At 44.6% G+C, this 26,382-nt stretch overlaps 2 protein-coding genes and 1 long non-coding RNA gene across 6 annotated transcripts in view; 2 read left to right on the top strand and 1 right to left on the bottom strand.

Annotated features, from left to right (window-relative positions):
* Positions 1-4,960, top strand: part of LOC115898346 (tigger transposable element-derived protein 1-like) — a 33,531-nt gene extending 28,571 nt beyond the window's left edge. Inside the window, exon 2 of the mRNA XM_030933068.1 lies at positions 4,694-4,960. Within this exon, the coding sequence (XP_030788928.1) occupies positions 4,694-4,734 (41 nt within the window). The 3' untranslated portion in view covers positions 4,735-4,960. The remainder of the gene's footprint in view (positions 1-4,693) is intronic.
* GTF2I (general transcription factor IIi) overlaps positions 1-26,382 on the top strand; it is a 111,934-nt gene that overhangs the window by 19,990 nt on the left and 65,562 nt on the right. For all 4 annotated transcript variants that reach the window (XM_010387489.2, XM_010387488.2, XM_030933067.1 and 1 more), the window contains 5 exons: positions 10,247-10,350; positions 12,815-12,953; positions 22,802-22,936; positions 24,452-24,635; positions 24,811-24,839. In XM_010387489.2, the coding sequence (XP_010385791.2) occupies positions 10,252-10,350; positions 12,815-12,953; positions 22,802-22,936; positions 24,452-24,635; positions 24,811-24,839 (586 nt within the window). In that variant the 5' untranslated portion in view covers positions 10,247-10,251. Of the gene's footprint in view, positions 1-10,246; positions 10,351-12,814; positions 12,954-22,801; positions 22,937-24,451; positions 24,636-24,810; positions 24,840-26,382 lie in introns of those variants that run through there.
* LOC104681249 overlaps positions 10,058-26,382 on the bottom strand; it is a 46,498-nt gene continuing 30,173 nt past the window's right edge. The window contains exons 3-4 of the long non-coding RNA XR_750554.1: positions 24,415-24,585; positions 10,058-10,394 (exon numbers count right to left, since the gene is read on the bottom strand). This is a non-coding gene — a long non-coding RNA (uncharacterized LOC104681249). The remainder of the gene's footprint in view (positions 10,395-24,414; positions 24,586-26,382) is intronic.

The following is a 26,382-nucleotide window of genomic DNA, read 5'->3' as shown; positions in this document are numbered from 1 at the left end:
TTAGATCTTTTGCATTTATTTTAAGCACCATTTTAGGACAAAATATCTAACATTTTACTTGATGAATTTTAACTTTTTCTTACCACTCATTGTTTTGAAGAAATTACTTTTTTTTTTTTTTTTTCCCTTCTTGTGGAGAATGGGGTCTCGCTATATTACCCAGGCAGGTCTCGAACTCCTGGGCTCAAGCTATCCTCCCGCCTCTGCCTCCCTGAGAGCTGGGATTACAGGCGTGAGCCACCGCGCCCGGCTTGAAGAAATTACTTTTTAAAAGTTTGAGATGTCACTAATTTTTCCCTTAGCATAGTGGATACGTGATGTAAAATCTTAGCATAGCTTAGATGTAAATCTTAGCATAGCTTAGATACGTGAATTCATTTTATTCTTCTGACTGAAGATGTTTCTGTTAGTGTATACATTCAAGAATATCATATGCCATTAGTCATTTAATTTTGTTGAAACTTGGCTTTGGTGGCTGTTAATAAAATGAATTGGTCGGCCAGGTGTGGTGGCTCATGCCTGTAATGCCAGCACTTCGGGAGGCTGATGCGGGCAGATCACCTGAGGTCAGGAGTTCAAGACCAGCCTGGCCAACATGGTGACACCCCGTCTCTACTGAAAAAAAGAAAATTAGCCGGGCGTGGTGGCATGTACCTGTAATCCCAGCTACTCGGGAGGCTGAGGCAGGAGAATTGCTTGAACCCAGGAGGCAGAGATTGCAGTGAGCCAAGATTGTGCCACTGCACTCCAGCCTGGGCGACAGAGTGAGACTCCGTCTCAAAAAAAAAAAAAAAAAAGTAAATTTGGGTTTTACAGTTTTTCCTCTTATACAAAAAATAACTGGAGACTAGATCTCAAAGAATGAAGACAGCTGGAAAGCTAGAAGACACCAGAAAACCAAGAAAGAGAGAACTTCCCTGAAATACTGGCCTAGGCAGAAGTGCATCCATCAGTACTGCAGACTCACTGCTGTAGTCCATTTTTTGGAATAGGGGGTCAAAAACTTAAGTTTAGATGGAAAATTTCTCTGGTAAAAGTATTCTTTCTGTCTCTGTCTGTCTGTATCTCTCTCTCTCTTTAGTGGACACCGGGGCTTGCTCTGTCACCCAGGCTGGAATGCAGTGGTGCCATCATGGCTCACTGCAGCCTTCACCTCCTGGGCTCAAGCCATCCTCCTGTCTCGGCCTCCCAAAGCACTGGGATTACAGGTGTGAGCTACTGAGCCCGGCTTTTTTTTTTTCTAACTCTTAAGGCTGTTGAATAATTACAGAGTTGAATATTATTACTTGTCTTAAATACTGTCTTCCAGGGACAATATCCTAGTGGTAGTTATTTTAGCTAATTTTGAAGGCTTTTCTCAGTTTTTATTCATCTAAGCATCTAGGGGTTTAGTGATTATTGTTTGAATGCAGAACATTGAGTTAGAAAAGATACTGATTTCTGCAGTCTTGAAGTTTATCTCGCCTTCCTTAAGTAAAGGTACAGTGTAGATCTTCATTGCTTATTACAAGTAAAAATAGTAGCCTACAGAAATTTGTGCAGAAGAAAATAAAATAATGGGCCTGGTGTTTCTCATCAGTTTAAATCCATTTCACCTTCGTTGAGACTGAGTCTTCAGTCTTTTAGGTGGTGAGTCAAGGTTTTACTAATTTAAACTATTGTCTCAATTGGGCTGTCTTTCATTATTAAAAGATAGTTTGCCTGACAGTACCTGGAAGCAGTTTTTGTGACATAAGTAATGTGTTCACCTAGATAATCAGTCTGTAACCTACTTTTTTTTTGTTTTGATTTTTTGAGATGGAGTCTTGTTCTGTCGCCCAGGCTGGAGTGCAGTGGCGCGATCTCAGCTCACTGCAACCTCCACCTCCCGGGTTCAGGCAATTCTCCTGCGTCAGCCTCATGAGTAGCTGGGATTACAGGTGTGCACCACCACACCTGGCTAATTTTTGTATTTTTAGTAGAGATGGGGTTTTATCATGTTGGCCAGGCTGGTCTCGAATTCCTGACCTTGTGATCTGCCCGCCTCGGCCTCCCAAAGTGTTGGGATTACAGGCATGAGCCACCATGCCTAGCTATATTTTAAAAAATTTTTTAGTTTTTTGAGATGGGGTCTCACTCTGTTGCCCAGCATGATCTTGGATCACTGCAACCTCCGCCTCCCGGGTTCAAGTGATTCTCCTGCCTCAGCCTCCTAAGTAGCTGGGATTACAGGTGCCCACCACGATGCCCAGCCAATTTTTGTATTTTTAGTAGAGATGGGGTTTCACCATGTTGGCCAGGCTGGTCTCGAACTCCTGACCTCAAGTGATCCACCTGACTTGACCTCCCAAAGTGCTGGGATTACAGGCATGAGCCACTGCCATATATATATATATATATATATATATATTTTTTTTTTTTTTTTTTTTTGAACCAAATGCCTTATTTTTATGGTGAGTGGCAGTTAATTCTCTGTTGAAAGACTGCATAGTATTATAGTTGCAATCACTGTCTAATTATTTACCTTGTGTTGATTCTGTTTTTAAAACCTGCCATTCTTTGATTGTTATTATGCATTAAAAAGGCAGTTTGGTCTTGAACTCTAGACCTCAAGTGATCCTCCTACCTTGGCCTCCCAAAGTGCTGAGATTACAGGTGTGAGCCACCACACCTGGCTGTAAAGAGGCAATTTGGAATTTAGAGAGGGATTCTAGTCCTTTGTTAAAGAACTAACTGTAGGCTGTGCACAGTGACTCTCGCCTATAATCCCAGCCCTTTGGGAGGCTAAGGCAGGCACATCACCTGAGGTCAGGAGTTTGAGACCAGCCTGGCCAACATGGTGCAACCTCGTTTTTACTAAAAATGGAAAAATTAGCTGGGCACCTATAATCCCAGCTACTTGGGAGGCTGAGGCAGGAGAATTGCTTGAACCCGGGATGCGGAGGTTGTAATGTCCAACCTGGGTGACAAGAGCCAGAGTCCATCTCAAAAAAAAAAAAAATATATATATATATACACATACACACACATATATAATTTTTATATATTTATATATTACAAACATGAAAAAAGAAAAGAACATGAATGTAATTTAAATAAAAGAGTGTTCTAGCACTTCCCCACTTACCAGTCTGACTGGAACCTTGTTTTGAAGCAGAAATGTATTGACAGTTCAGAAGTATTTCAGAGAACAGTATCCTAAAAAATATTAAGAATCGCAGTTTTTGTTAGACTAATGTTAAGGTTTGTAAAAATCTTCAACACGTTCTTCCTTTCACTCACTATAAAATATATTTTTTTGTCTGGGTGCAGTGGCTTATGCCTTTAATCCTAGCACTTTGGTAGACTGAGGTGGGAGGATCATTTGATCTCAGGAGTTGGAGACCAGCCTGTGCAACATGTTGAGACCCGATCTCTACTGAAAATACAAAAAATTAGCCGGGCATGGTGCTGTGAGTCTGTAGCCCCAGCTGGTAGGGATGCTGAGGTGGGAAGATCGCTTGAACGCAGGAGGTGGAGGCTGCAGTTAGCGGTGGTGGTGCTACTGTACTCGTCCACGCAACAGAGTGAGACTGTCTCATAAAACCCAAAACCAAATGTTTTTGTGTGCTGTTTGGTAATAACAGCAAGGAATCAGTTAATTAAAGCAGAAGTAGAGTCAAAAAGAAAATTTTATGGAATTAGTTATTGGCTCATTTTGAGGAAGAATGGATCAGAATAGCAAGGACACGGATAAACCTAATACCTGAAATGGATCTCCAACAGGAAACTCAAGAGGATGATTTTTTTTTTTTTTTTTTGGGAGACGGAGTCTTGCTCTGTCACCCAGGCTAGAGTGCAGTGGCATGATCTTGGCTCACTGCAAGCTCTGCCTCCCAGGTTCACTCCATTCTCCTGCCTCAGCCTCCCGAGTAGCTGGGACTACAGGCGCCCACCACCACGCCTGGCTAATTTGTTTTGTATTTTTAGTAGAGACGGGGTTTCACTGTGTTAGCCAGGATGGTCTCGATCTCCTGACCTCGTGATTCGCCCGCCTCAGCCTCCCAAAGTGCTGGGATTACAGACGTGAGCCACCGCGCCCGGCTGTAACTCAAGAGGATTTTAAAGAATGGCTAGAGTCTGTTTTCAGAGATAAAGAAGGCATCACATATACAGTAGCTGACCAGAATCAGAGATAACCAGTGAAACGGCAACAGGCCAAATGAGTTCATCTTTGAAACTCATGAAGGAGAATTAAGATCAAATCAGAGAAACTAAAGGTGAAGTCAAAAAACCTTCAGAATAGAAGAACTGAGGAGATTGAAAAAATGGGAGGCCGGGTGTGGTGGCTCACGCCTATAATCTCAGCACTTTGGGAGGCTGAGGCGGGTGGATCACCTGAGGTCAGGAGCTAAGACCAGCCTGGCCAACATGGTGAAGCCCCCATCTCTACTAAAAATACAAAAATTACCCGGGTGTGGTGGTGGGCGCCTGTCATCCCAGCTACTCGGGAGGCTGAGGCAGGAGAATTGCTTGAACCCAGGAGCTGGAGATGGAAGTGAGCCAAGATCGCACCATTGCACTCCAGCTGGGGCAATAGAGTGAGACTCCTTCCCCCATCAAAAAAAAAAAAAAAAAAGTAAAAATCATACCTAGTTGCATTCCTTGTGAGCACAGAGCAAAATGTCCTCATTTTACCTGGTTTAATTTTTTTTGTTTGTTTTTTGTTTAACAGCCTCTTTTATTGGGAGACCTCTGAGTTTTGATGTGTCATGACAGATAGGACAGGTCATATCCTGGTGATTTGTGGTTCATTGCTGGTGACATCAGAAAATAAAGTCAACCAGGAAAAAGACTCCATGGGCCCGGCTCAGGTGGCTTCTGAAGCACCACCTCCATCAAGGAGCTCTTCTGGGGTCCATGTGGGCTCCATGGTGCCTGCTCTCCCACTCAGGGTTGCTGTGCTTATTATACAAGATGGCCAATAAAGCATAACATATTCAATAAATGTTCATTTCCTTCTCTTGGTCCAACCCTTCTTAGGTTGAGGGGATTCATAAAAGGTATTGAGCATTTCCATTTATAGACGAGGCGACTGAGTACAGCCCCCAAGGGCACGCAGCGAGATGGTTGTCTGCTGAACCCATACCTCAGCTCTCTAGGTGTGTGGTCCTGTGAGGACCAGTGCATCACGTGCTTCCTAAGCTGGCCTCACCTGCCTGGCCCGATGCCTCCTCAGGTGTTCATTGTTAATGCCACCTCCTGATGGCAGTTTTTTTCTGGGAAGAGGAGAAAAGAGAGGGAGCTGTCCCCAAGTGAAGGGTGCAGGGAGGGCTCCACGAATAGTTTCAACTAAGGACTGTCCCATGAAGGAACCTCGGGACGAGCAAAGAATAGTGAACTTCCGGTGTGACCCGGATGCACCCATTTCCAGAGAGCAGAAAGCACAGAGAAGGCCTGTGGGTCGCCCCCAGGGTGCTTTCCATCCTGCAGGGCTCGCTGCCTGCCCTGTTAGTTCTGATAAAGACATAGGACCTTCATCACCAGGGGCACCCGGTGGGCAGTTGCTGTGGCGTCTGTCTCCCATTTCTTACACACACGGAGTGTGATTGTTACTAGTGGAGCGTGTCCAGGTACTTGGCATTTTGAACAAAGAATTGGACAAAAGGCACAAAGCAAGGAATGGAAGAAGCACCTAAAGCCGAGATTTACTGAAAGTAGAAAGTACACTCCACAAAAAGGGGAGGGACCGAGCCTAGGGAAGATCCCCTTCACAGAATTTCCTGGGGTTTAACTACCCTCTAGAGGTTTCCCATTGGTTACCTGTTGTACACCTTAGGTACATGTAGTAGTGGCCCGCAAGCAGTCTGATTGGTTGTGAAAAGCAACCAGAGGCTGACTTGAAGTTACAAAGGTTATACCCTATGCAAGTATCTGGTTGTGGAAAGCAACCAACCAGAGACTAAAGTGAAGTTACAAAGTTACAGTTGATGCAAATGACGACTTGCCCTGCCGGGCTCCTGTAATCCCAGCACTTTGGGAGGCCTAGAGGCGTGGATCACCTGAGGTCACAAGTTCCACACCAGCCTGACCAACATGGTGAAACCCCATCTCTACTAAAAATACAAAAAATTAGCCAGTGTGGTGGCAGTTTCCTGTAATCTCAGCTACTCGGGAGGCTGAGGCAGGAGAATCGCTTGAACCTGGGAGGCGGAGGTTGCAGTGATCTGAGATAGCACCATTGCACTCCAGCCTGGGCAACAGAGCCACACTCTGTCTCAAATAAAAAAAAAAAAAAAAAAAAAAAGGCCAGGCGTGGTGTTTCACCTTTGTAATACCAGCACTTTGGGAGGCCGAGGTGGGTGGATAACCTGAGGTCAGGAGTTCCAAACTAGCCTGGCCAACACGGCGAAACCCCATCTCTACTAAAAATACAAAAATTAGTTGGGCGTGGTGGCGGGCACCTGTAATCCCCCGTACTCATGAGGCTGAAGAGCAGGAGAATCGCTTGAACCCGGGAGGCCGAGGTTGCAGTGAGCCCAGAACGTGCTGCTGCACTCCAACCTGGGGGATAGAGCGAGACTCCATCTTTTTTTATTTTTATTTATTTTTATTTTTCATTTTTTGAGACGGAGTCTTGCTCTGTCACCCAGGCTGGAGTGCAGTGGCGCGATCTTACAGGCTTGAGCCACCGCGCCCGGTCGAGACTCCATCTTAAAAAAAGAAAAAAACGCCGGGTACGGTGGCTCACGCCTGTAATCCCAGCACTTTGGGAGGCAGAGGCGAGCGGATCACGAGGTCAGGAGATCAAGAACATCCTGGCTAACACGGTGAAACTCCGTCTCTACTAAAAAATACAAAAAATTAGCCAGGCGCGGTGGCGGGCGCCTGTAGTCCCAGCTACTCAGGAGGCTGAGGCGGGAGAACGGCATGAACCCGGGAGGCGGAGCCTGCAGTGAGCCGAGATCGCGACACTGCACTCCAGCCTGGGCGACGACAGAGTGAGACTCCGTCTCAAAAGAAAACGAAAAGACTTGGTCGCAGTCAGTCTGATTGGGTGCAGGAAGCAACCATCAGAGGCTGAAGTGAAGTTACAAAGTTACACCCCTGTGCAAACGTCTGATTGGTTGCAGGAAGCAACCAATCAGAGATACTTTCAATTTTCCATCTGGGACGCAGCAAAAGTGGGAATGGTGGTTTGCAAACTGAGTAGCCTCCCATCCTTTTGTTACTTAAGTGTGGAAAGTTGGGGTTTTCCTGTTGATTTAGTTCTGGAAGTCAGCATGAATTGGCCTAAGATTCCCTGCCTCCAGACCTTATTCTCTGGCCTTATGATGACTTGATAGCAGATTTATGGCGATTAAAGATGAGAAGAAATGGTAACAGCGGTAGGCAGAAAATTGCCCTAGTTTCATGTTCTGACTGTGATAGTGGCTATATGACCTTGACAAATCACTGCATTTGTAAAATGAGAACACATCTCTTGTTTCCTTTCGCTGGGGAATTAAAGGAAAAGTGAGATTATGAAGAAATACCATGAACTTTCAGAAATAATGAAAGTGTATGCTAAGTGAATGTCTAATTGTAGAAACATATAGTGCCTTTGTTGTCCATTTTGCCCTGAGCCACATTTTAATGCAAATTTACTTAGACTTGGGGGAGAGGGAGAGGGAGAGGGAAAGAAAACCAAACAAATTCACTTAGTCTTATCCAAGAGAAAAAGAATGGGATCTACCTAGGCTGTTAGACCAAATAATTTCTATAATTTACCTATTCACTTGCTTGATACTGCTGTTACTTTCCGTCTCTAGTCAGGGAACCTTGTTTTGGGAATCAGATTTGCTTCCGTTTGTTCAAATATATGGGGATAATTTTTTTGTTGTTGTTTTGTTTTGTTTTTTAGAGTCTTGCTTTGTTGTTCAGGTTGGAGTGCTGTGGCGCGATTTTGGCTCACTGCGACCTCCACCTCCAGGACTCAGGTGATTCTCCTGCCTCAGCCTCCTGAGTGGCTGGGATTACAGATGGTACACCACCATGCCTGGCTCATTTTTGTATTTTTAATAGAAACAGGGTTTTGCCACATTGCCGAGGATGGTCTGGAACTCCTGGCTTCATGTAATCCACCTGCTACGACCTCCCAAAATACTGGGATTACAGGCATGAACCACTGTGCCCAGCCAAGTGTCAATTATTTTTTGATTGTTGTTTGTATTTATTTATTTATTTATTTATTTATTTTTGAGATGGAGTCTCACTCTGTCGTCTAGGCTGGAGTGCAGCGGTGCAATCTTGGCTCACTGCAACCTCTGCCTCCTGGGCTCAAGCGATTCTCCTGCCTCAGCCTCCCAAGTAGCTGGGATTACAGGTGCGTGCCACCATGCCCGGCTATTTTGAACTTTTAGTAGAGACGGGGTTTCACCATGTTGGCCATGCTGGTCTCCAACTCCTGACCTCAAGAGATCCACCTGTCTCGGCCTCCCAAAGTGCTGGGATTACAGGTGCGTGCCACCACGCCCAGCTGATTATGGTTTTTATTATAAAGCATAACTTCCTAAGTGTGTATGCTTCATTACTTGTTGATGGGTAATCTGGGCTAGCAGTTAATTCACATGGTAACAGATGGTAAAGCTAGATCACAGTCTTTAATAATAGGGAAATAGAGCATCCTCTTTAATAATAGGGAAAAGATTTACTGACAGTTTTAGGCATAACAGTTTTCTGTTGACAGCTCCTCAACGGCTTGTCCATGTTCTCCAGAATCCTGGGGCTTTCCTTAAGGAATACTCGGGTGTTGTCAGTAAATTAATTAATTAATTTATGTTTTTACAGTTACTATTCTTGTTTCCAGTGTTTAATTTTTAAATTTTTCAGTTATCCTTCCATATTAAGTTTAATTATTCAATACCTCCCTAAAAGTAGAATTAATTCAACTAAATTAAAAGGGACAGTTTTTAATAGGCATCTAATTTGCATGCTATTTACAGAAAACCTTTTTAGTATTTCAGTTTTAGAAATTTGCTTTAGATTTTGCCATCTTAGTATGTCTTTATATGGTGTATTGTTTTGGTTTTATTTTGGTAAAATATACATAATTTTTTTTTGTTTTTTAATTTTTGTGACAGGGTCTCACTCTGTCACCGAGGCTCAAATGAGGTGGGATGATCTCGGCTCACTGCAACCTCCGCCTCCTAGGTTCAAGTGATTCCTCTGTCTCAGACTCCTGAGTAGCTGGGATTACAGGTGCCCACCACCCTGCCTGGCTAATTTTTGTATTTTTAGTAGAGACGGGGTTTTGCCGTGTCGCCCAAGCTAATCTCGAATTCCCGACCTCAGGTGATCCACCTGCCTCAGCCTTCCAAAGAGCTGGGATTGCAGACGTGATCGACCACACCTGACCAGTATTTTTTTTATGGTGTATTGTCTTGGTTTTATTTTGGTAAAATATACATAAGATAACATTTACACTACTAACCGTTTTTTTGTGTGTGTTTTGGTTTTTGTTTTTGAGACGGAGTTTTGCTCTTGTCACCCAGGCTGGAGTGCAATGGTGCGATCTCTGCTAACTGCAGCCTCCGTCTCCTGGGTTCAAGCAATTCTCCTGCCTCAGCCTCCGAGTAGCTCGGATTACAGGCGCCCACCACCACACCCGGCTAATTTTTGTATTTTTAGTAGAGACAGGGTTTCTCCATGTTGGCCAGACTGGTCTCAAACTCATGACCTCAGGTGATGTGACTGCCTCAGCCTCCCAAAGTGCTGGGATGACAGGTGTGAGCCAACGTGCCTGGCCAGAATATGCTGTATTATAAAGAATCTTACATGTTACTTGATGCCTGTGATCTGTTTTCTTAGTAAGAAGAGGAACTCTCCACTCAGCCTCAGTTCACTGCATCCATTCTTTTCTGTGTCAGGATGTTCAGGGGAGAAGAGAGCTTAGCACCTCTTTCCTGTGTTGAGTTGTGGTTGCCTGTCACTGGGTTTTAAAGTGCCTTGCCTCCTCTTCCTCTTACTTGGGAGAAATTTCACTGATTCTGGGTGCTACCTGGATTTATTTGGGGTGTGATATTGACCCAATTTTCTGGAAATAACAATACATAGAAAGTTAGGGGATGGATTCTTTATCTTATGAGGGTGTGGGACAAGTCAAATACTTAGTTTCTGAACCTTATTTTTTTCTCTAGTGCAGGAAAACTGCAAATTAGGCTGCCCATGAGGGGTCCTCACAGCTTTGGCTGTGGGTTTAGGATACCGGTTTTCTACCACTCACTTTCTTCTTACTTCTCGTGCACAGGGATCATGGCCCAAGTTGCAATGTCCACCCTGCCCGTTGAAGATGAGGAGTCCTCAGAGAGCAGGATGGTGGTGACATTCCTCATGTCAGCTCTCGAGTCCATGGTGAGGCCTTGTGTTCCATCATTCCATAGTTGGGTAGGCCTGTGCTGTAGATAAGGTTGATTTGTTTTTGTGGAAGATAGAATTTTATGGTTTTCAGTTTTAATGAGTAGTTTTTCTTTTTTTTTTATTTTGAGACAGAGTCTTGCTCTGTCGCCCAGGCTAGAGAGCAGTGGCAAGATCTCAGCTCCCTGCAACCTTTGCCTCCTGGGTTCACACGATTCTCCTGCCTCAGCCTTCTGAGTAGCTGGGATTACAGGCGCCTGCCACCGCACCCAGCTAGTTTTTGTATTTTTAGTAAAGATGGAGTTTCACCATCTTGGCCAGGCCGGTCTCGAACTCCTAATCTCTTGATCCACCCGCCTCAGCTTCCCAAAGTGCTGGGATTATAGGCATGAGCTACCACCCCAACCAATGAATAGTTTTTCTTCTTGAATAATAGTTATGGATTTAAGCCTTTCACATCACATTTTATTATTTATTTATTTATTTGAGACAGAGTTTTGCTCTTGTTGCCCAGGCTGGGGTGCAATGACGTGATATCGGCTCCCTGCAACCTCCGCCCCCTGGATTCAAGCAATTCTTATGCCTCAGCCCCCCGAGTAGCTGGGATAACAGGCGCGTGCCACCATGCCCAGCTAATTTTTTGTATTTTTAGTAGGGACGAAGTTTCACCATGTTGGTCATGCAGGTCTCGAACTCCCAGCCTCAGGTGATCTACCCGCCTTGGCCTCCCAAAGGGCTGGGATTACAGGCGTAAGCCACCGCACCCGGCCAAAATCACATTTTATTACCATGCTTCAGAATCTTCTTAACTTACCTAAATGTTTAATTTTCCTATTTAATCTCAAATTTTTTTTCTGCCATCACCTTAGGCAGTCATTTGTTTTGCAAGTGTTAACTTTGAATGTATGTATAATATTAGCAATTATTCAGAGTGAGATTGTATACTAGAATATGGTGCTCCAGGTTTTTTGTTGTTGTTGTTGTTGTTGTTTGTTTTTTTTTGATACGGAGTCTCACTCTGTTGCCAGGCTGGAATGCAGTGGCGTGATCTCAGCTCACTGCAACCTCCATTTCCTGGGTTCAAGCGATTCTCCTGCCTCAGCCTCCCAAGTAGCTTGGATTACAGGCGGCTGCCACCACTGCCGGGTAATTTTTTTGTATGTTTAGTAGAGACGGGGTTTCACCGTGTTGATCATGCTGGTCTCGAACTCCTGACCTCCGGTGATGCGCCCACCTCAGCCTCCCGAAGTGCTGGGATTACAGGCGTGAGCCACTGTGCTCCACCTATGAATCTTATTAGGAAGCAAATTTCAGTAGATTTTGAGAATTCAGAGTATTTACTGTCATTGTGTTTTGTTTTTGTTTTGTTTTTTTTGACTCTCATGTCTCTGTATCTATTTTGAGAAAGTCATTCAAGATGCACATAAGGCCGGGCGCGGTGGCTCATGCCTAATCCCAGCACTTTGGGAGCCCGAGGCGGTGGATTGCCTGAGGTCAGGAGTTCGAGACCAGCCTGGCCAACATGGTGAATCCCTGTCTCTACTAAAAATACAAAAAAATTAGCTGGGGTAGCAGCATGCACCTGTAGTCCCAGTAACTTGGGAGGCTGAGACAGAATTGCTTGAACCCGTGAGGTAGAGGTTGCAGTGAGCCGAGATCGCGCCACTGCACACCAGCCTGGGCGTCAGAGCGGAACTCTGTCTCAAAAAAAAAAAAAAAAAAAAAACGCCCATAAATATTTCGTTCCCAGGTTATTATGGTGGTGTTATTTTTAGGGAGGAAGATTGGAATCACCAACCTTTTAAATAATGTTATCAGTAAATGATCCAAGGTATATTCATTAAATGGAATACTATATACTCTATAACGTTTTTAAAGAATATTTAATCTTATAGGAATATACTTAGTAAAAGTCAGTAAATACTCTGCCCACCTAAAAGTGATTCTGGCTGTGTGTACACAGGGGAATACTTCTGGAGGTGGGGATTATGTAATGAATGCTGTAGTGTAGGTTTCAGACCCCCCTCCTTTTGTACTGATGGCACTTATTGCCCCGGGTGCCATGACTGTTTCAGCCACCTTGCACAAGTTTCCGCCCTTTCCCTGGGGAGGGCCACGCCAGCTCCTAGCTCTGGGTGCAGCTACATCAGTGTTCAGTGCTTCCGCTCTCCAGCCCTGCCTGCTTCCCACCTCCCAAGAGCTGTAATTGACAGTGACCCCCAGCAAGCCTGTGTAAACTCTGAGTCTGCTTCTTGGGGAATCTGATCTTTAAGAGATTACAAGGGAATTCTGCTTTTTTTCCTTATAAATTCTGTATTGTCTTTTGTTTAAAATCAGGCCAAAAACTATTTTGAAAGCTAAGTACCTTTAAAAAATGTCGTTAGATTTTTTTAATTCATTGAGCAGAAACGGTGCCCTTAAATGTCTGCATGTAACATAATATTTGCTGTTTGTATTGTAGTGTAAAGAATTGGCCAAGTCCAAAGCCGAAGTGGCCTGCATTGCAGTGTATGAAACAGACGTGTTTGTCGTCGGAACTGAAAGAGGACGTGCTTTTGTCAATACCAGAAAGGATTTTCAAAAAGATTTTGTAAAATATTGTAAGCGTTGTATTTTTATCTTTTGCATTTCATTAATTTTAAGCCTAAATATTTATAGGTAAGACAAGTTATATTTTCTTTCTTTTTTCTTTTTTATGTTTTGAGATGGAGTTTCATTCTTGTTGCCTAGGCTGGAGTGCAGTGGCTCAATCTTGGCTCACCACAACCCCTGCCTCGTGAGTTCAAGCGATTCTCCTGCCTCAGCCTCCCTAGTAGCTGGGATTACAGGCAATGCCCAGCTAATTTTGTATTTTTAGTAGAAACAGGGTTTCTCCATGTTGGTCAGGCTGGTCTCGAACTCCCAACCTCAGGTGATCTGCCCACCTTGGCCTCCCAAAGTGCAGGGATTACAGGCGTGAGCCACTGTGCCTGGCCAAGTTATATTTTCTTCTAAAGCAGGATGAGGTTTAAACTAAAAAAGAGCGGCTGGGCGCGGTGGCTCAAGCCTGTAATCCCAGCACTTTGGGAGGCCGAGACGGGTGGATCGCAAGGTCAGGAGATCGAGAACATCCTGGCTAACACAGTGAAACCCCGTCTCTACTGAAAAATACAAAAAAATTGGCCGGGCGAGGTGGCGGGCGCCTGTAGTCCCAGCTACTCGGGAGACTGAGGCAGGAGAATGGCGTGAACCCGGGAGGTGGAGCTTGCAGTGAGCTGAGATCCGGCCACTGCACTCCAGCCTGGGCAACAGAGCGAGACTCCGTCTCAAAAAAAAAAAAAACTAAAAAAGATTTTCTGAAATGTTTATGGAGACATTTCAAAATGCTCCAAAGGAATCACTGAAATATGTCAGGATAGATACTGAAGAGTTAAGAAAAATGGTAATGTTTATTGTCCAGTGTTCCTTACCTGGCTTTACTCTGGATTAATGAAATACATTAGAGAGAAGGTAATGAAGGTAGAGAAATTTTGAATAGATTAGAAGTTTTACTCAGGGCCGGGTGCGGTGGCTCAAGCCTGTAATCCCAGCACTTTGGGAGGCCGAGACGGTTGGATCACGAGGTCAGGAGTTGGAGGAGCATCCTGGGTAACATGGTGAAACCCCGTCTCTACTAAAAAATACAAAAAAACTAGCCGGGCGTGGTGGCGTGCGCCTGTAGTCCCAGTTACTCTGGAGGCTGAGGCAGGAGAATGGCGTAAACCCGGGAGGCGGAGCTTGCAGTGAGCTGAGATCAAGCCACTGCACTCCAGTCTGGGTGACAGAGCGAGACTCCGTCTCAAAAAAAAAAAAAAAAAGTTTTACTCAGATAAGGAATTACTTTCTTTTTTCTTTCTGTTTTTTTTGTGAGATGGAGTTTCACTCTTATCGCCCAGGCTGGAGTGCAGTGGCACGATCTTGGCTCACTGCAACCTCTACCTCCCGTGTTCAAGCAACTCTTCTATCTCAGCCTCCTGAGCCGGGATTACAGGTGCCCACCACCATGCCCGGCTAATTTTTGTAATTTTAGCAGAGACAGGGTTTTGCCATGTTGGCCAAGTTGGTCTCGAACTCCTGACCTCAGGTGATCTGCTTGCCTTGGCCTCCCAAAGTGCTAGGATTTCAGGCATGAGCCACCACTCTTGGCCTTTTTTTTTTTTTTTTAAAGAGATGGGGTCTCGGTCTGTCACCAGGCTGGAGTGCAATGGTGCGATCTCAGTTCACTGCAACCTCCACCTCTCATGTTCAAGCAATTCTTCTACCTTAGCCTCTGGAGTAGCTGGGATTACAGGTGCACACCACCATACCTGGCTAATTTTTTGTATTTTTTAGTAGAGACAGGGTTTTGTCACGTTGATCAGGCTGGTCTTGAACTCCTGACTTCAGGTGATCTACCCACCTTGGCCTCCCAAAGTGCTGGGATTACAGGTGTGAGCCACCACGCCCAGCCAGGAGTTCTTTTCTAGATAAAAATTTGGTGTGTTGAAAATCAGTTACTTACTGTGCAAATGAGTTTGTTTAAGCATATGCAAAATTAAACAGTTCTCCTCCATTCCCTCAGTGGAATCACCTTATCACAGTCTTCAGTGAGTTTTGTAATTCTCATTTAGAGCAGTGGTGAGGTTACCTGACATTGGAACACAGTGTTAAAATTTACTATAGGGTATTCATACTTACAGCCTTTCACAGTATGACAATTTTCATATCTGTGTTTAACCTAACACTGTAGGTTTTATGTTAACTAATTGATACAGCATTTTCTTTTTTTTCTGTTTTTGTTTTTGAGATGGAGTCTTGCTCTGTTGCCCAGGCTGGAGTGCAGTGGCGTGATCTCGGCTCACTGCATGCTCCGCCTCCCAGGTTCAAGCCATTCTCCTGCCTCAGCCTCCCAAGTAGCTGGGACTACAGACACCCGCCACCATGCCTGGCTAATTTTTTATATTTTTATTAGAGACGGGGTTTCCACTGTGTTAGCCCAGATGGTCTTGATCTCCTGACCTCATGATCCGCCTGCCTCGGCCTCCCAAAGTGCTGGGATTACAGGCGTGAGCCACTGCGCCCAGCCTGATACAGCATTTTCTTAAAAACATGGAAAGGCAACAAAAAAGCTAGGGTATCTATAGGCACATAATATATATTAGCATACCTCATTTTTTTTGGCTGTTGTTTTTGTTTTTTTGAGATGGAGTTTTGCTCTTGTTGCCCAGGCTGGAGTGCAGTGGTACGATCTCGGCTCACCGCAACCTCCGCCTCTTGGGTTCAAGTGATTTCCTGCCTCAGCCTCCTGAGTAGCTGGGATTACAGGCATGCTCCAGCACGCCCGGCTAATTTTGTATTTTTGGTAGAGACAGAGTTTCTCCATGTTGGTCAGGCTGGTCTCGAACTCCCGACCTCAGGTGATCTGCCTGCCTTGGTCTCCCAAAATGCTGGGATTACAGGAGTGAGCCACTGCGCCCGACTGGGCATACATCATTTTTTTTTTGTGCCTGGCAGATACTGCGGTTTGCATAAATTGAATATTTGTGGCAACCTTTTGTCAAGCCTGTTGGTGCCGTTTTTCTGGCAGCATGTACCCACTTCATTCTCTATGTCACATTTTGTTAACTCTTGGCATAGCACTAGTTCAGACTTTTTCATGACTATTGCTTCCGCTGTGGTGGATTTTTTTTTTTTTTTTTGAGACAGAGTCTCGCTCTGTCACCCAGCCTGAAGTGCAGTGGCGTGATCTCGGCTCACTGCAACCTCCGCTTCTTGGGTTCATGCCATCCTCCTGCCTCAGCCTCCGGAGTAGCGAGTAGCTAGGACTACAGGCGCCCGCTATCTCGCCCGGCTAATTTTTTTTTTTTTTTTTTTGACGGAGTCTCGCTCACTGCAAGCCCCGCCTCCCGGGTTCACGCCATTCTCCTGCCTCAGCCTCCCGAGTAGCTGGGACTACAGGCGCCCGCCACCTCGCCCGGCTAATTTTTTTTGTAATTTTTAGTAGAGATGGGGTTTCACCATGTTAGCCAGGATGGTCTCGATCTCCTGACCTCGTGATCCGCCTGCCTCAGCCTCCCAAAGTGCTGGGATTACAGGCGTGAGCCACTGCGCCTGGCCCTACGCCCGGCTAAGTTTTATATTTTTAGTAGAGATGAGGTTTCACCGTGTTAGCCAGGATGTTCTCGATCTCCTGACCTGGTGATCCACCCGCCTTGGCCTCCCAAAGTGCTGGGATTACAGGCGTGAGCTACTGCACCCTGTCTTTTTTTTTTTTTTTTTGAGAGGGAGGCTCGCTCTGTCACCTTGGCCAGACTGCAGTGGTGCGATCTCGACTCACTGCAGCGTCTGCCTCCTTGGTTCAAGGTATTGAGATCAGTGATCTTCGATGTTACTATTGTATTGGGAGTCCTCAAATGCACGCATATAAGATGGCAAACCTAATTGGTAAATATGTGTTCTGACTGCTTCACTAATCGCCTGGTCCCCCCATCATTCCCTCTGCTCAAGCCTCCCTGGTCCCTGAGACACAATATTGAAATGAGGCTGGCCAGTCATGGTGGCTCACACCTGTAATCCCAGCACTTTGGGAGGCCGAGATGGGTGGACCATGAGGTCAGGAGATCGAGACCATCCTGGCCAACATGGTGAAACCCCGTCTCTACTAAAAATACAAAAATTAGCTGGGTGTGGTGGCATGCACGTGTAGTCCCAGCTATTCGGGAGGCAGGAGAATCACTTGAACCTGGGAGGCGGAGGTTGCAGTAAGCCAAGATCGTGCCACTGCACTCCAGCCTGGGTGACAGAGTGAGACTCCGTCTCAACAAAAAAAAAAGAAACAAAAAAAAGAAATTAGGCCAATTAATAGCCCTATAGTGGCCTCTGAGTGTTCAGATGAAAGGAAGAGTTGCAGGCTGCTCACTTTATATCAAAAGCAGAAATGATGAAGCTTAGTGAGGAAGGCATGTCAGCAGGTGAGGTAGGCTGAAAGCTAGGCTGAACAGTTAGCCAGGTGGAGAATGTATAGGAAAAGTTCTCGAAGGAAATGAAAAGTGCTGCTCCAGTGAACATGCAGATGATAAAGCAAAACAGCTTATTGCTGACAGGAAGAAAGTTTGAATGGTCTGGATAGAAGATCAAACTATCCACAACATTCCCTTAAGCCACAGCGTAATCCAGAGCGAGGCCCTAACTCTCTTCAATTCTGTGAAGGCTGAGATGGGTGAGGAAGCTGCAGAAGAAAAGTTGGAAGCTCGCAGAGGTTGACTTACGAGGTTTAAGGAAGGACACGGTCGGCTGGGAGTGGTGGCTCGTGCCTGTAATCCCAGCACTTTGGGAGGCCAAGGCGGGTGGATCGCCTGAGCTCAGGAGTTCAAGACCACCCTAGGCACCCTGGTGAAACCCCATCTCTTCTAAAATACAAAACATTAGCCAGGCCTGGTGGCGTGCACCTGTAGTCCCAGCTACTCTGGAGGCTGAGGTACAAGAATTGCTTGAGCTTAGGAGGCAGAGGCTGCGGTGAGCTGAGATTGCGCCATCGCACTCCAGCTTGGACTCTTGAGACTTGTGTCTCAGAAAAAAAAAAGGAAAGACACAGTCTCTCTCTTTTTTTTTTTTTTTTTTTTTGAGACGGAGTCTTGCTCTATCGCTGGGGCTGGAGTGCAGTGGCCGGATCTCAGCTCACTGCAAGCTCCGCCTCCCGGGTTCCTGCCATTCTCCTGCCTCAGCCTCCCGAGTAGCTGGGACTACAGGCGCCCGCCACCTCGCCCGGCTAGATTTTTGTGTTTTTTTAGTAGAGACGGGGTTTCACCATGTTAGCCAGGATGGTCTCGATCTCCTGACCTCGTGATCCGCCCGTCTCGGCCTCCCAAAGTGCTGGGATTACAGGCTTGAGCCACCGCGCCCGGCCCACAGTCTCTATAACATAAAAGTATAAAAGTGCAAGGTGAAGCAGCAAGTCGTTTGATATAGAAACTGCAGCAAGTTCTTTAGAAGATCTAGCTGAGATAATTCATGAAGACGGCTACACTCACAAAACAGATTTTCAGTGTAGACACAACAGCCTTATATTAGAAGATACTGTCTAGGACTTTGCTAGCTAGAGAGAAATCCATTCCTGGCTTCAAAGCTTCAAAGGACAGACTGAATCCCTTGTGAGGGGCTAATGCTGCTGGTTACTTTGAAGCCACGCTCATTAACCATGCTGAAAATCCTGGAGTCCCGAAGAGTTACACTAAATCTGCTTTGCCTGTGCTCTCTTGATAGAACAATAAAGCCTGGATGACAGCATATCTCTTGATAGCGTTGTTCACCGAATGTTTTAAGCCCACTTTTGAGACCTACTGCTCAGAAAAAAAGATTGCTTTCAAAATATGACTGCTCATAATCACTCACAGAGTCCTGATGGAGGTGTATAAGGAGATGCATGCCATTTATTTTTATTTATTTATTTATTTATGTATGTATTTTTTGAGACAGAGTTTCACTCTTGTTGCCCAGGCTGGAGTGCAGTGGCACCATGTCAGCTCACTGCAACCTCTGCGAACATTGTTGAAATGATAACAAAGGATTTAGAGTATGACATAAACTTAGTTCATAAAGCAATGGCAGGGTTTCAGAGGATTGACTCCAATTTTGAAACAAGTTCTACTCTGGGTAAAATGCTATCAAATAGCGTCATACTACAGAGAGATCTTTCATGAAAGCAAGAGTGAATGTAACTTTTATATGCATTGGGAAACCAAAACATTTGTGTGACCTTACTTTATACTTGCGTTATTGTGGTGGTCTGGAATTCAACCTACAATATCTCCTGCAGATGCCTGTATGCCACTGAGGTCTAAAGTTAAACTTCTGGTGTCAGTTTAGATTAAATTGGGATACATTCAGCAAATTATTAGTGAACAGAAAGTTTTGTTAATTCACGAATTTTAATTCCCAATTGTATTTTTAATTTCTTTTAAAAACTATCCCCTGCCACTGTATTCCTCCCTTGTCCCCCACCCCCATGCTATAATCTTCTAAGCTTTATGTTATAACCTATTTTTAAAATGTTGTCAATATGATAATGTTGAGAAATGTTCAGGCATTGATTATGTTTCTGTGTTTCTTTATACTAATAATGCTGTTTTGATTGCGTGTGTATCAGCTGCCATCTGCCCCACCGATACCATAAGCCCGCCCGCAGCTGTGCATATTCTCCCCTTCCCTGTCCTGCCTGGTTTACATGGTTCTTCACTGGTTAGAAGTAAGCATTAGGGTGCTGTCCTCAGTTGCAAGCTGTGGTCACTGTCCATCGGTATTCATACTTTGTTTTCATTGCTAATAATTTATTTATTTTATTTTTTTATTTTTATTTTTATTTTTTTTTTGAGAAGGAGTCTTGATCTGTCACCCAGACAGTGGCGTGATCTTGGCTTACTGCAACCTCTGCCTCCCAGGTTCAAGCGATTCTCCTGTCTCAGCCTCCCAGGTAGCTGGGATTACAGGCACGCCCAACTAATTTTTGTATTTTTAGTAGTAGGGTTTTACCATGTTGGTCAGGCTGGTCTCAAAATCCTGACCTCAAGTGATCCACTCACCTTGTCCTCCCATAGTGCTGGGATTACTGGCGTGAGCCACCATGACTGGCCTCATTGTTAATAATTTGATCCATGGAGAATGGTTTCTGTAATTCTCCTTTTTCTCTCTCTCTCTTTTTTAAAAAATTCTCCATTTTCTCTTTTCTTTGAGACAGAGTCTCACTATCACCCAGGCTGGGGTGCAGTGGGGTGATCTTGGCTTATTGCAACTTGTGCCTCCCAGGTTTAAGCAAGTCTTCCTGCCTCAGCCTCCCAAGTAGCTGGGATTATAGATATGTGCCACTACACCTGGCTAATTTTTGTGTGTGTGTGTGTGTGTTTTTTTTTTTTTTTTTTAGTAGAGACGGGATTTCACCATGTTGGCCAGGCTGATCTTAAACTCCTGACCTCAGGTGATCCGCCCTCCTTGGCCTCCCGAAGTTCTGGGATTACAGGCATGAACCACTGCATCCAGCCTAATTCTCAAGTACCTCTTACTTGTTTGTATAAAGTACTTTGCAGATAAAGAGCAATTACTGGTCTTCTGGAACATAATCAATAGGTTTATGAGGCAATCACAGAAATTCTTCAGGAGAATTCTGAGCTCTTTTCTGAGATTTAGAAAAGCGTTGTTCAGCAGAAAAAAGTGTCATGTGAGTTACCCACATAATTTAAAACTTTCTTTTTTTTTTTTTTTTTTTTGAGACGGAGTCTCGCTCTGTCCCCCTGGCTGGAGTGCAGTGGCCGGATCTCAGCTCACTGCAAGCTCCGCCTCCCGGGTTCCCGCCATTCTCCTGCCTCAGCCTCCCGAGTAGCTGGGACTACAGGCGCCGCCACCTCGCCCGGCTAGTTTTTTTTTTTTTTTTTGTATTTTTTGGTAGAGAACGGGGTTTCACTGTGTTAGCCACGATGGTCTCGATCTCCTGATCTCGTGATCCGCCCGTCTCGGCCTCCCAAAGTGCTGGGATTACAGGCTTGAGCCACCGCGCCCGGCCATAATTTAAAACTTTCTAGTTAGAACATTAAAGAATAAAGAAAAGTGAAATTCATTTTACTGGTAATACTTTAACTTATCTAAAATATTTCAAATGTAATCAATTTAAAGATTATTAATGGGCTGGGTACAGTGGCTTATGCCTATAATCCCAGCACTTTGGGAGGCAGAGGTGGGCGAATCATGAGGTCAGGAGATCGAGACTATCTGGCCAACATGGTGAAACCCCATCCCTACTAAAAATAACAAAAATTAACTAGGAGTGGTGGTGCACACCTGTAATCCCAGCTACTCGGGAGGCTGAGGCAGGAGAATCACTTGAACCTGGGAGGCGGAGAGTGCAGTGAGCCGAGATCGTGCCACTGCACTCTAGTCTGGTGACAGAGTAAGACTCTGTCTCCAAAAAAATAAAAAAAAAAAATTAATGGGTTATTTGTCATACTTTTTTTTGTACTAAGTCTTCAAAATTCATTGTGTAGGCTGGGCGTGGTGGCTCAAGCCTGTAATCCCAGCACTTTGGGAGGCTGAGACGGGCGGATCACAAGGTCAGGAGATCGAGACCATCCTGGCTAACATGGTGAAACCCCGTCTCTACTAAAGAATACAAAAAACTAGCCGGGCGACGAGGCGGGCTCCTGTAGTCCCAGCTACTTGGGAGGCGGAGGCAGGAGAATGGCGTGAACCTGGGAGGCCGGAGCTTGCAGTGAGCTGAGATCCGGCCACCGCACTCCAGCCTGGGCTACAGAGCCAGACTCCGTCTCAAAAAAAAAAAAAAAAATCAATCCATTGTGTATTGTACACTCATGAAACATTTGAATTTGGATCAGCCACGTTTCAAGTGCTACTTGTATCTATTTGTTATCCTGCTAGACTTTGTAAGCCTATAAATTTTTTGTGTTGATAATCTTCTCATTTAAATTTGTAGCCAATACAAATTTTCTTTTTAAAACTAGTACAAGGGTACTAGTATGTAGTATTTTTAGCTATAGCTACACTTATTTCAGAGATGGTCACCATTTCATATTACTTTCATTCATCTCATTTACGTATTTTAGATTTTTATTTGAAAAGTTCCCTTTTAAATCTCTGTCTCCCTGCCTTTTATTTTTTATTTTTTTGAGACGGAGTTTCGCTCTGTCACCAGGCTGGAGTGCAGTGGCGCAATCTTGGCTCACTGCACCCTCCACCTCCCAGATTCAAGCGATTCTCCTGCCTCAGCCTCCCAAGTAGCTGAGACTACAGGTGTGTGCCACCACGCCCAGCTAATTTTTGTATTTTTAGTAGAGATGGGGTTTCACCATGTTGGCCAGGATGCTCTCGATCTCTTGACCTTGTGATCTGCCCGCCTCAGCCTTCCAAAGTGCTGGGATTACAGGCGTGAGCTGCACCTGGCCTTTATTTTTTTGTTTTCTTTTTTTTTAAATTTATGAGACAGTCTTTCTCTGTCACCTTGGCTGGAGTGCAGTGGTATGTTCTTGGCCCAGTCATAGCTCACTGCAGCCTTGAACTTCTAGGCTCAAGCAATCACTTCAGCCCCCAAACACCTAGGACTGCAGCCACGCACCACTATACCTGGCTATTTTCATTTTTTTGCAGAGACGGGTCCTTGTTATGTTGCCAAAACTGGTCTTGAACTCCTGGGCTCAAGCAATCCTGCTTCAGCCTCCCAAGATGGTGGGATTACAGGCTTGAGCCCTTGGGCTTAGCCTCTTTTTTGCTTTTATAACAAATCACAAATGACTAATAAATGTTAAAGAATACTTAAGAAATATTTTTTCCTCTTAGAATACATGTTAAAAATAGTTTTCCCTGTTAGAATACAGGAAAACGATTTTTACTAAAAAACAAATATTAAGGTAATGGATATGGATCTTTTTATTATTATTATTGTTTTTTATAGGTGTTGAAGAAGAAGAAAAAGCGGCAGAGATGCATAAAATGAAATCTACAACCCAGGCAAATCGGATGAGTGTAGATGCTGTAGAAATTGAAACACTTAGAAAAACAGTTGAGGACTATTTCTGCTTTTGCTATGGTAAAAACAATACTTAATTTTTCTAAAAGATACATTATATAATTGAGTTTTCTAAAGGGGAGATTAATTGATTTGAAAATTATATGACACATTATTTTCACTGATTGAATGGATTAGCAATAAATAACCTTACTTTCTTTTTTTTTTGTTTGTTTGTTTTTGTTTTGAGACGGAGTCTCACTCTGTCACCCAGGCTGGAGTGCAGTGGCGCGATCTCGGCTGACTGCAAGCTTCACCTCTTGGATTCACGCCATTCTCCTGCCTCAGCCTCCCGAGTAGCTGGGACTATAGATGCCCACCACCACACCCGGCTAATTTTTTTTTTTTTTTGTATTTTTAATAGAGACGGGGTTTCACTGTTTAATAGAGACGGGGTTTCTCCTAACCTCATGATCCGCCTGCCTCGGTCTCCCAAAGTGCTGGGATTATAGGTGTGAGCCACCGCGTCTGGCCCTAGCCACTGCGCCCGGCCATAGCCACCATGCCCAGCCCTGCAATAACCTTACTTTCTTCCACTTCCATTTTGAAGGAACCCATGAAGAAATGTCACCAGTAGAGCTCTTTCTTTCTTTCTTTCTTTTTTTGAGATGGAGTCTCACTCTGTCACCCAGGCTGGAGTGCAATGGCACGATGTCGGCTCACTGCAACCTCCGCCTCCCAGGTCCAAGTGATTCTCCTGCCTCAGTCCCTCAAGTAACTGGGATTACAGGTGTCCGGCACCATGCCCGGCTAATTTTTGTATTAAATTTTAATAGAGATGGGGTTTCACCACATTGGCCAGTCTGGTCTCGAACTCCTGACCTCAGGTGATCCGCCCACCTTGGCCTCCCAAAGTGCTGGGATTACAGTCCTGAGCCACCATGCCCAGCCTAGCTGTTTCTTTCTAATATGCATGCTCATCTTTCCAATTCCCTGCAAAGCCACCTTTTGTTACTCTTGTCCCATCGTAAAACAAAGCTCTTACACGAAAACAGTCAAAGGAGGAGATTGAGGTTTTACTGTGGGGTCATAGGTGAAAATCATTTATCTGGAATGGGATTTTCAGTATGTGTGAGGCTCGCTGCCCAACAGGTTGACAGTATATACTCATTTGTGAGTGGGAAGCTTGTGTTTACCTGATAAGTTTTCAATGAGAATATTAGCTGAAATATCCCTGGTATTTTATGGTAATGGTTGGATGTGCTGGGCTTCTATATTCTGAGGCCAAATTGTACCTGAGAATATGCCAGGATGGGACCATCTTCAAGAAAGGCAGTAGTGCAAGAAACCAGCCATTGCTCTCTCTGTGTAGTTTTTAAAGTAAAATATTTTATCTACTTTTCATTTTGGCCCTTTGGATCAGTTTCAGGTTTAGACCTTCTGCTGACATGGGGAGCTAGAATGCTGTAGTATTAATTAATTTTGAAATCACAGAAGAAATCATGGATGTCCTTATTAAGCCACAATAAGCTAGCGATGATTTCGTTTTTTAATCTTACCATTGAATGATGTTCATCTGCTTTTCACCTCCCCCAGGGAAAGCTTTAGGCAAATCCACAGTGGTACCTGTACCATATGAGAAGATGCTGCGAGACCAGTCGGCTGTGGTAGTGCAGGGGCTTCCGGAAGGCGTTGCCTTTAAACACCCCGAGAACTATGATCTTGCAACCCTGAAATGGATTTTGGAGAACAAAGCAGGGATTTCATTCATCATTAAGAGGTGAAGTGCTTTCTCCCTTTGTAGCCATCAACAGTTCATTCATATAAATTTGAATATTCAGCTTATGTTAATATATTTTTAAAATTCATATTTAACACAGAAGTCATTTAAATGTATGTGCTACAATAATTTTGTGTATTCATATGGAGTTTTGTTTTGTTTTGTTTTAATGCAGACCTTTCTTAGAGCCAAAGAAGCATCTAGGTAAGTAAGAGATTCAATTCCTTGATAGCTGGCTGGCCTCCGTTTTGCTAGATTTTAATACACTTCAATGGTTTCTGTTTTATTTTCTTTGAGAATATGATGTCAGACATTTTTGGATGAGCTGTTTAGATGTTTATATAATCCACGAAAGGTTCCTTGAGCTAAAAAAGTGGAGACTTGTTTTTTTGTTTTCTTTTTTTTTTTTTTTTTTTTTTTTGAGACGGAGTCTCGCTCTGTCGCCCAGGCTGGAGTGCAGTGGCCAGATCTCAGCTCACTGCAAGCTCCGCCTCCCAGGTTCACGCCGTTCTCCTGCCTCAGCCTCCCGAGTAGCTGGGACTACAGGCGCCCGCCACCTCGCCTGGCTAATTTTTTGTATTTTTTAGTAGAGACGGGGTTTCACCATGTTAGCCAGGATGGTCTCGATCTCCTGACCTCGTGATCCGCCCGTCTCGGCCTCCCAAAATACTAGGATTACAGGCTTGAGCCACTGCGCCCGGCCTGTTTTCTTTTTTTTGAGATGGAGTCTCACTCTGTCCCCCAGGCTGGAGTGCAATGGCGCGATCTTGGCTCACTGCAACCTCTGCCTCCCGAGTTCAAGCAATTCTCTGCCTCAGCCTCCCGAGTAGCTGGGATTATAGGTGCACGCCACCACACCCGGCTAATTTTTGTATTTTTAGTAGAGACGGGGTTTCACCATCTTGGCCAGGCTGGTTTTGAACTCCTGACCTCATGATCCACCCACCTCAGCCTCCCAAAGTGCTGGGATTACAGGCGTGAGCCACTGCGCCCAGCTGTTTTTTTGTTTTCAGCTCTGCTGCTTGTTTTCTATAGACGATCATATATCTGCCCTCACTTAGCAGAATTATGAGTAGGATTTAATTGACCTAACGTCATTGACTAGGCAAGGCATTGTTGGGCACACAGCATTGGGTGGGGAGGGGATACGCAGCTGTGTATCAGCATTACAACTTTTGAGAGCTGAGAGTCTCATGGAAGAGAGAAAAGTCTGTAAAGTGAACATGGCAGGATCATCACATCCCTACTGCAAGAATGGTTCTGAGAAAGGGCTGTGGATGTTATTGGAGGTTGGATCCCTTTATAGTTCAGGGAAGAGTTCATGAGGAAGAGAGCATTTCTATGGGCCCTTGAAGAATGATGAGGATTTCAGCTTCCTTTAGGGAAGTCTAGCCATTTCATTTGAAGGGAAAACAGCATAAAGAGTGGTACCCTTTAGAGCCAGGTTTATTTGAGACTCGGAAGTAAATAACCAGTATCATTGCAATACTCTTAACCATGTAAGGATGAAAGGAAAAAATTATATATACATAAACACACACATTGTATTTTCTATTAACCTTTGTTTTATTCTCATTATGGTGAAAAGATTACTTTTTTAGCAGATTTATTGAGGTATAATTGATACACCATAAAATTCATTTGTCTTATTTTATTATTATCTTTTTGAGACGGAGTCTTGCTCTGTCGCCAAGGCTGGAGTGCAGTGGTGTGATCTTGGCTCACTGCAGCCTCCGCCTCCCAGGTT

The sequence above is a fragment of the Rhinopithecus roxellana genome, chromosome 6, assembly GCF_007565055.1.
Source record: "Rhinopithecus roxellana isolate Shanxi Qingling chromosome 6, ASM756505v1, whole genome shotgun sequence".
Classification (NCBI taxonomy): domain Eukaryota; kingdom Metazoa; phylum Chordata; class Mammalia; order Primates; family Cercopithecidae; genus Rhinopithecus; species Rhinopithecus roxellana.
The sequence above is the reverse complement of the archived record's forward strand: the minus strand, read 5'-3'. Positions and strand labels throughout refer to the sequence as shown.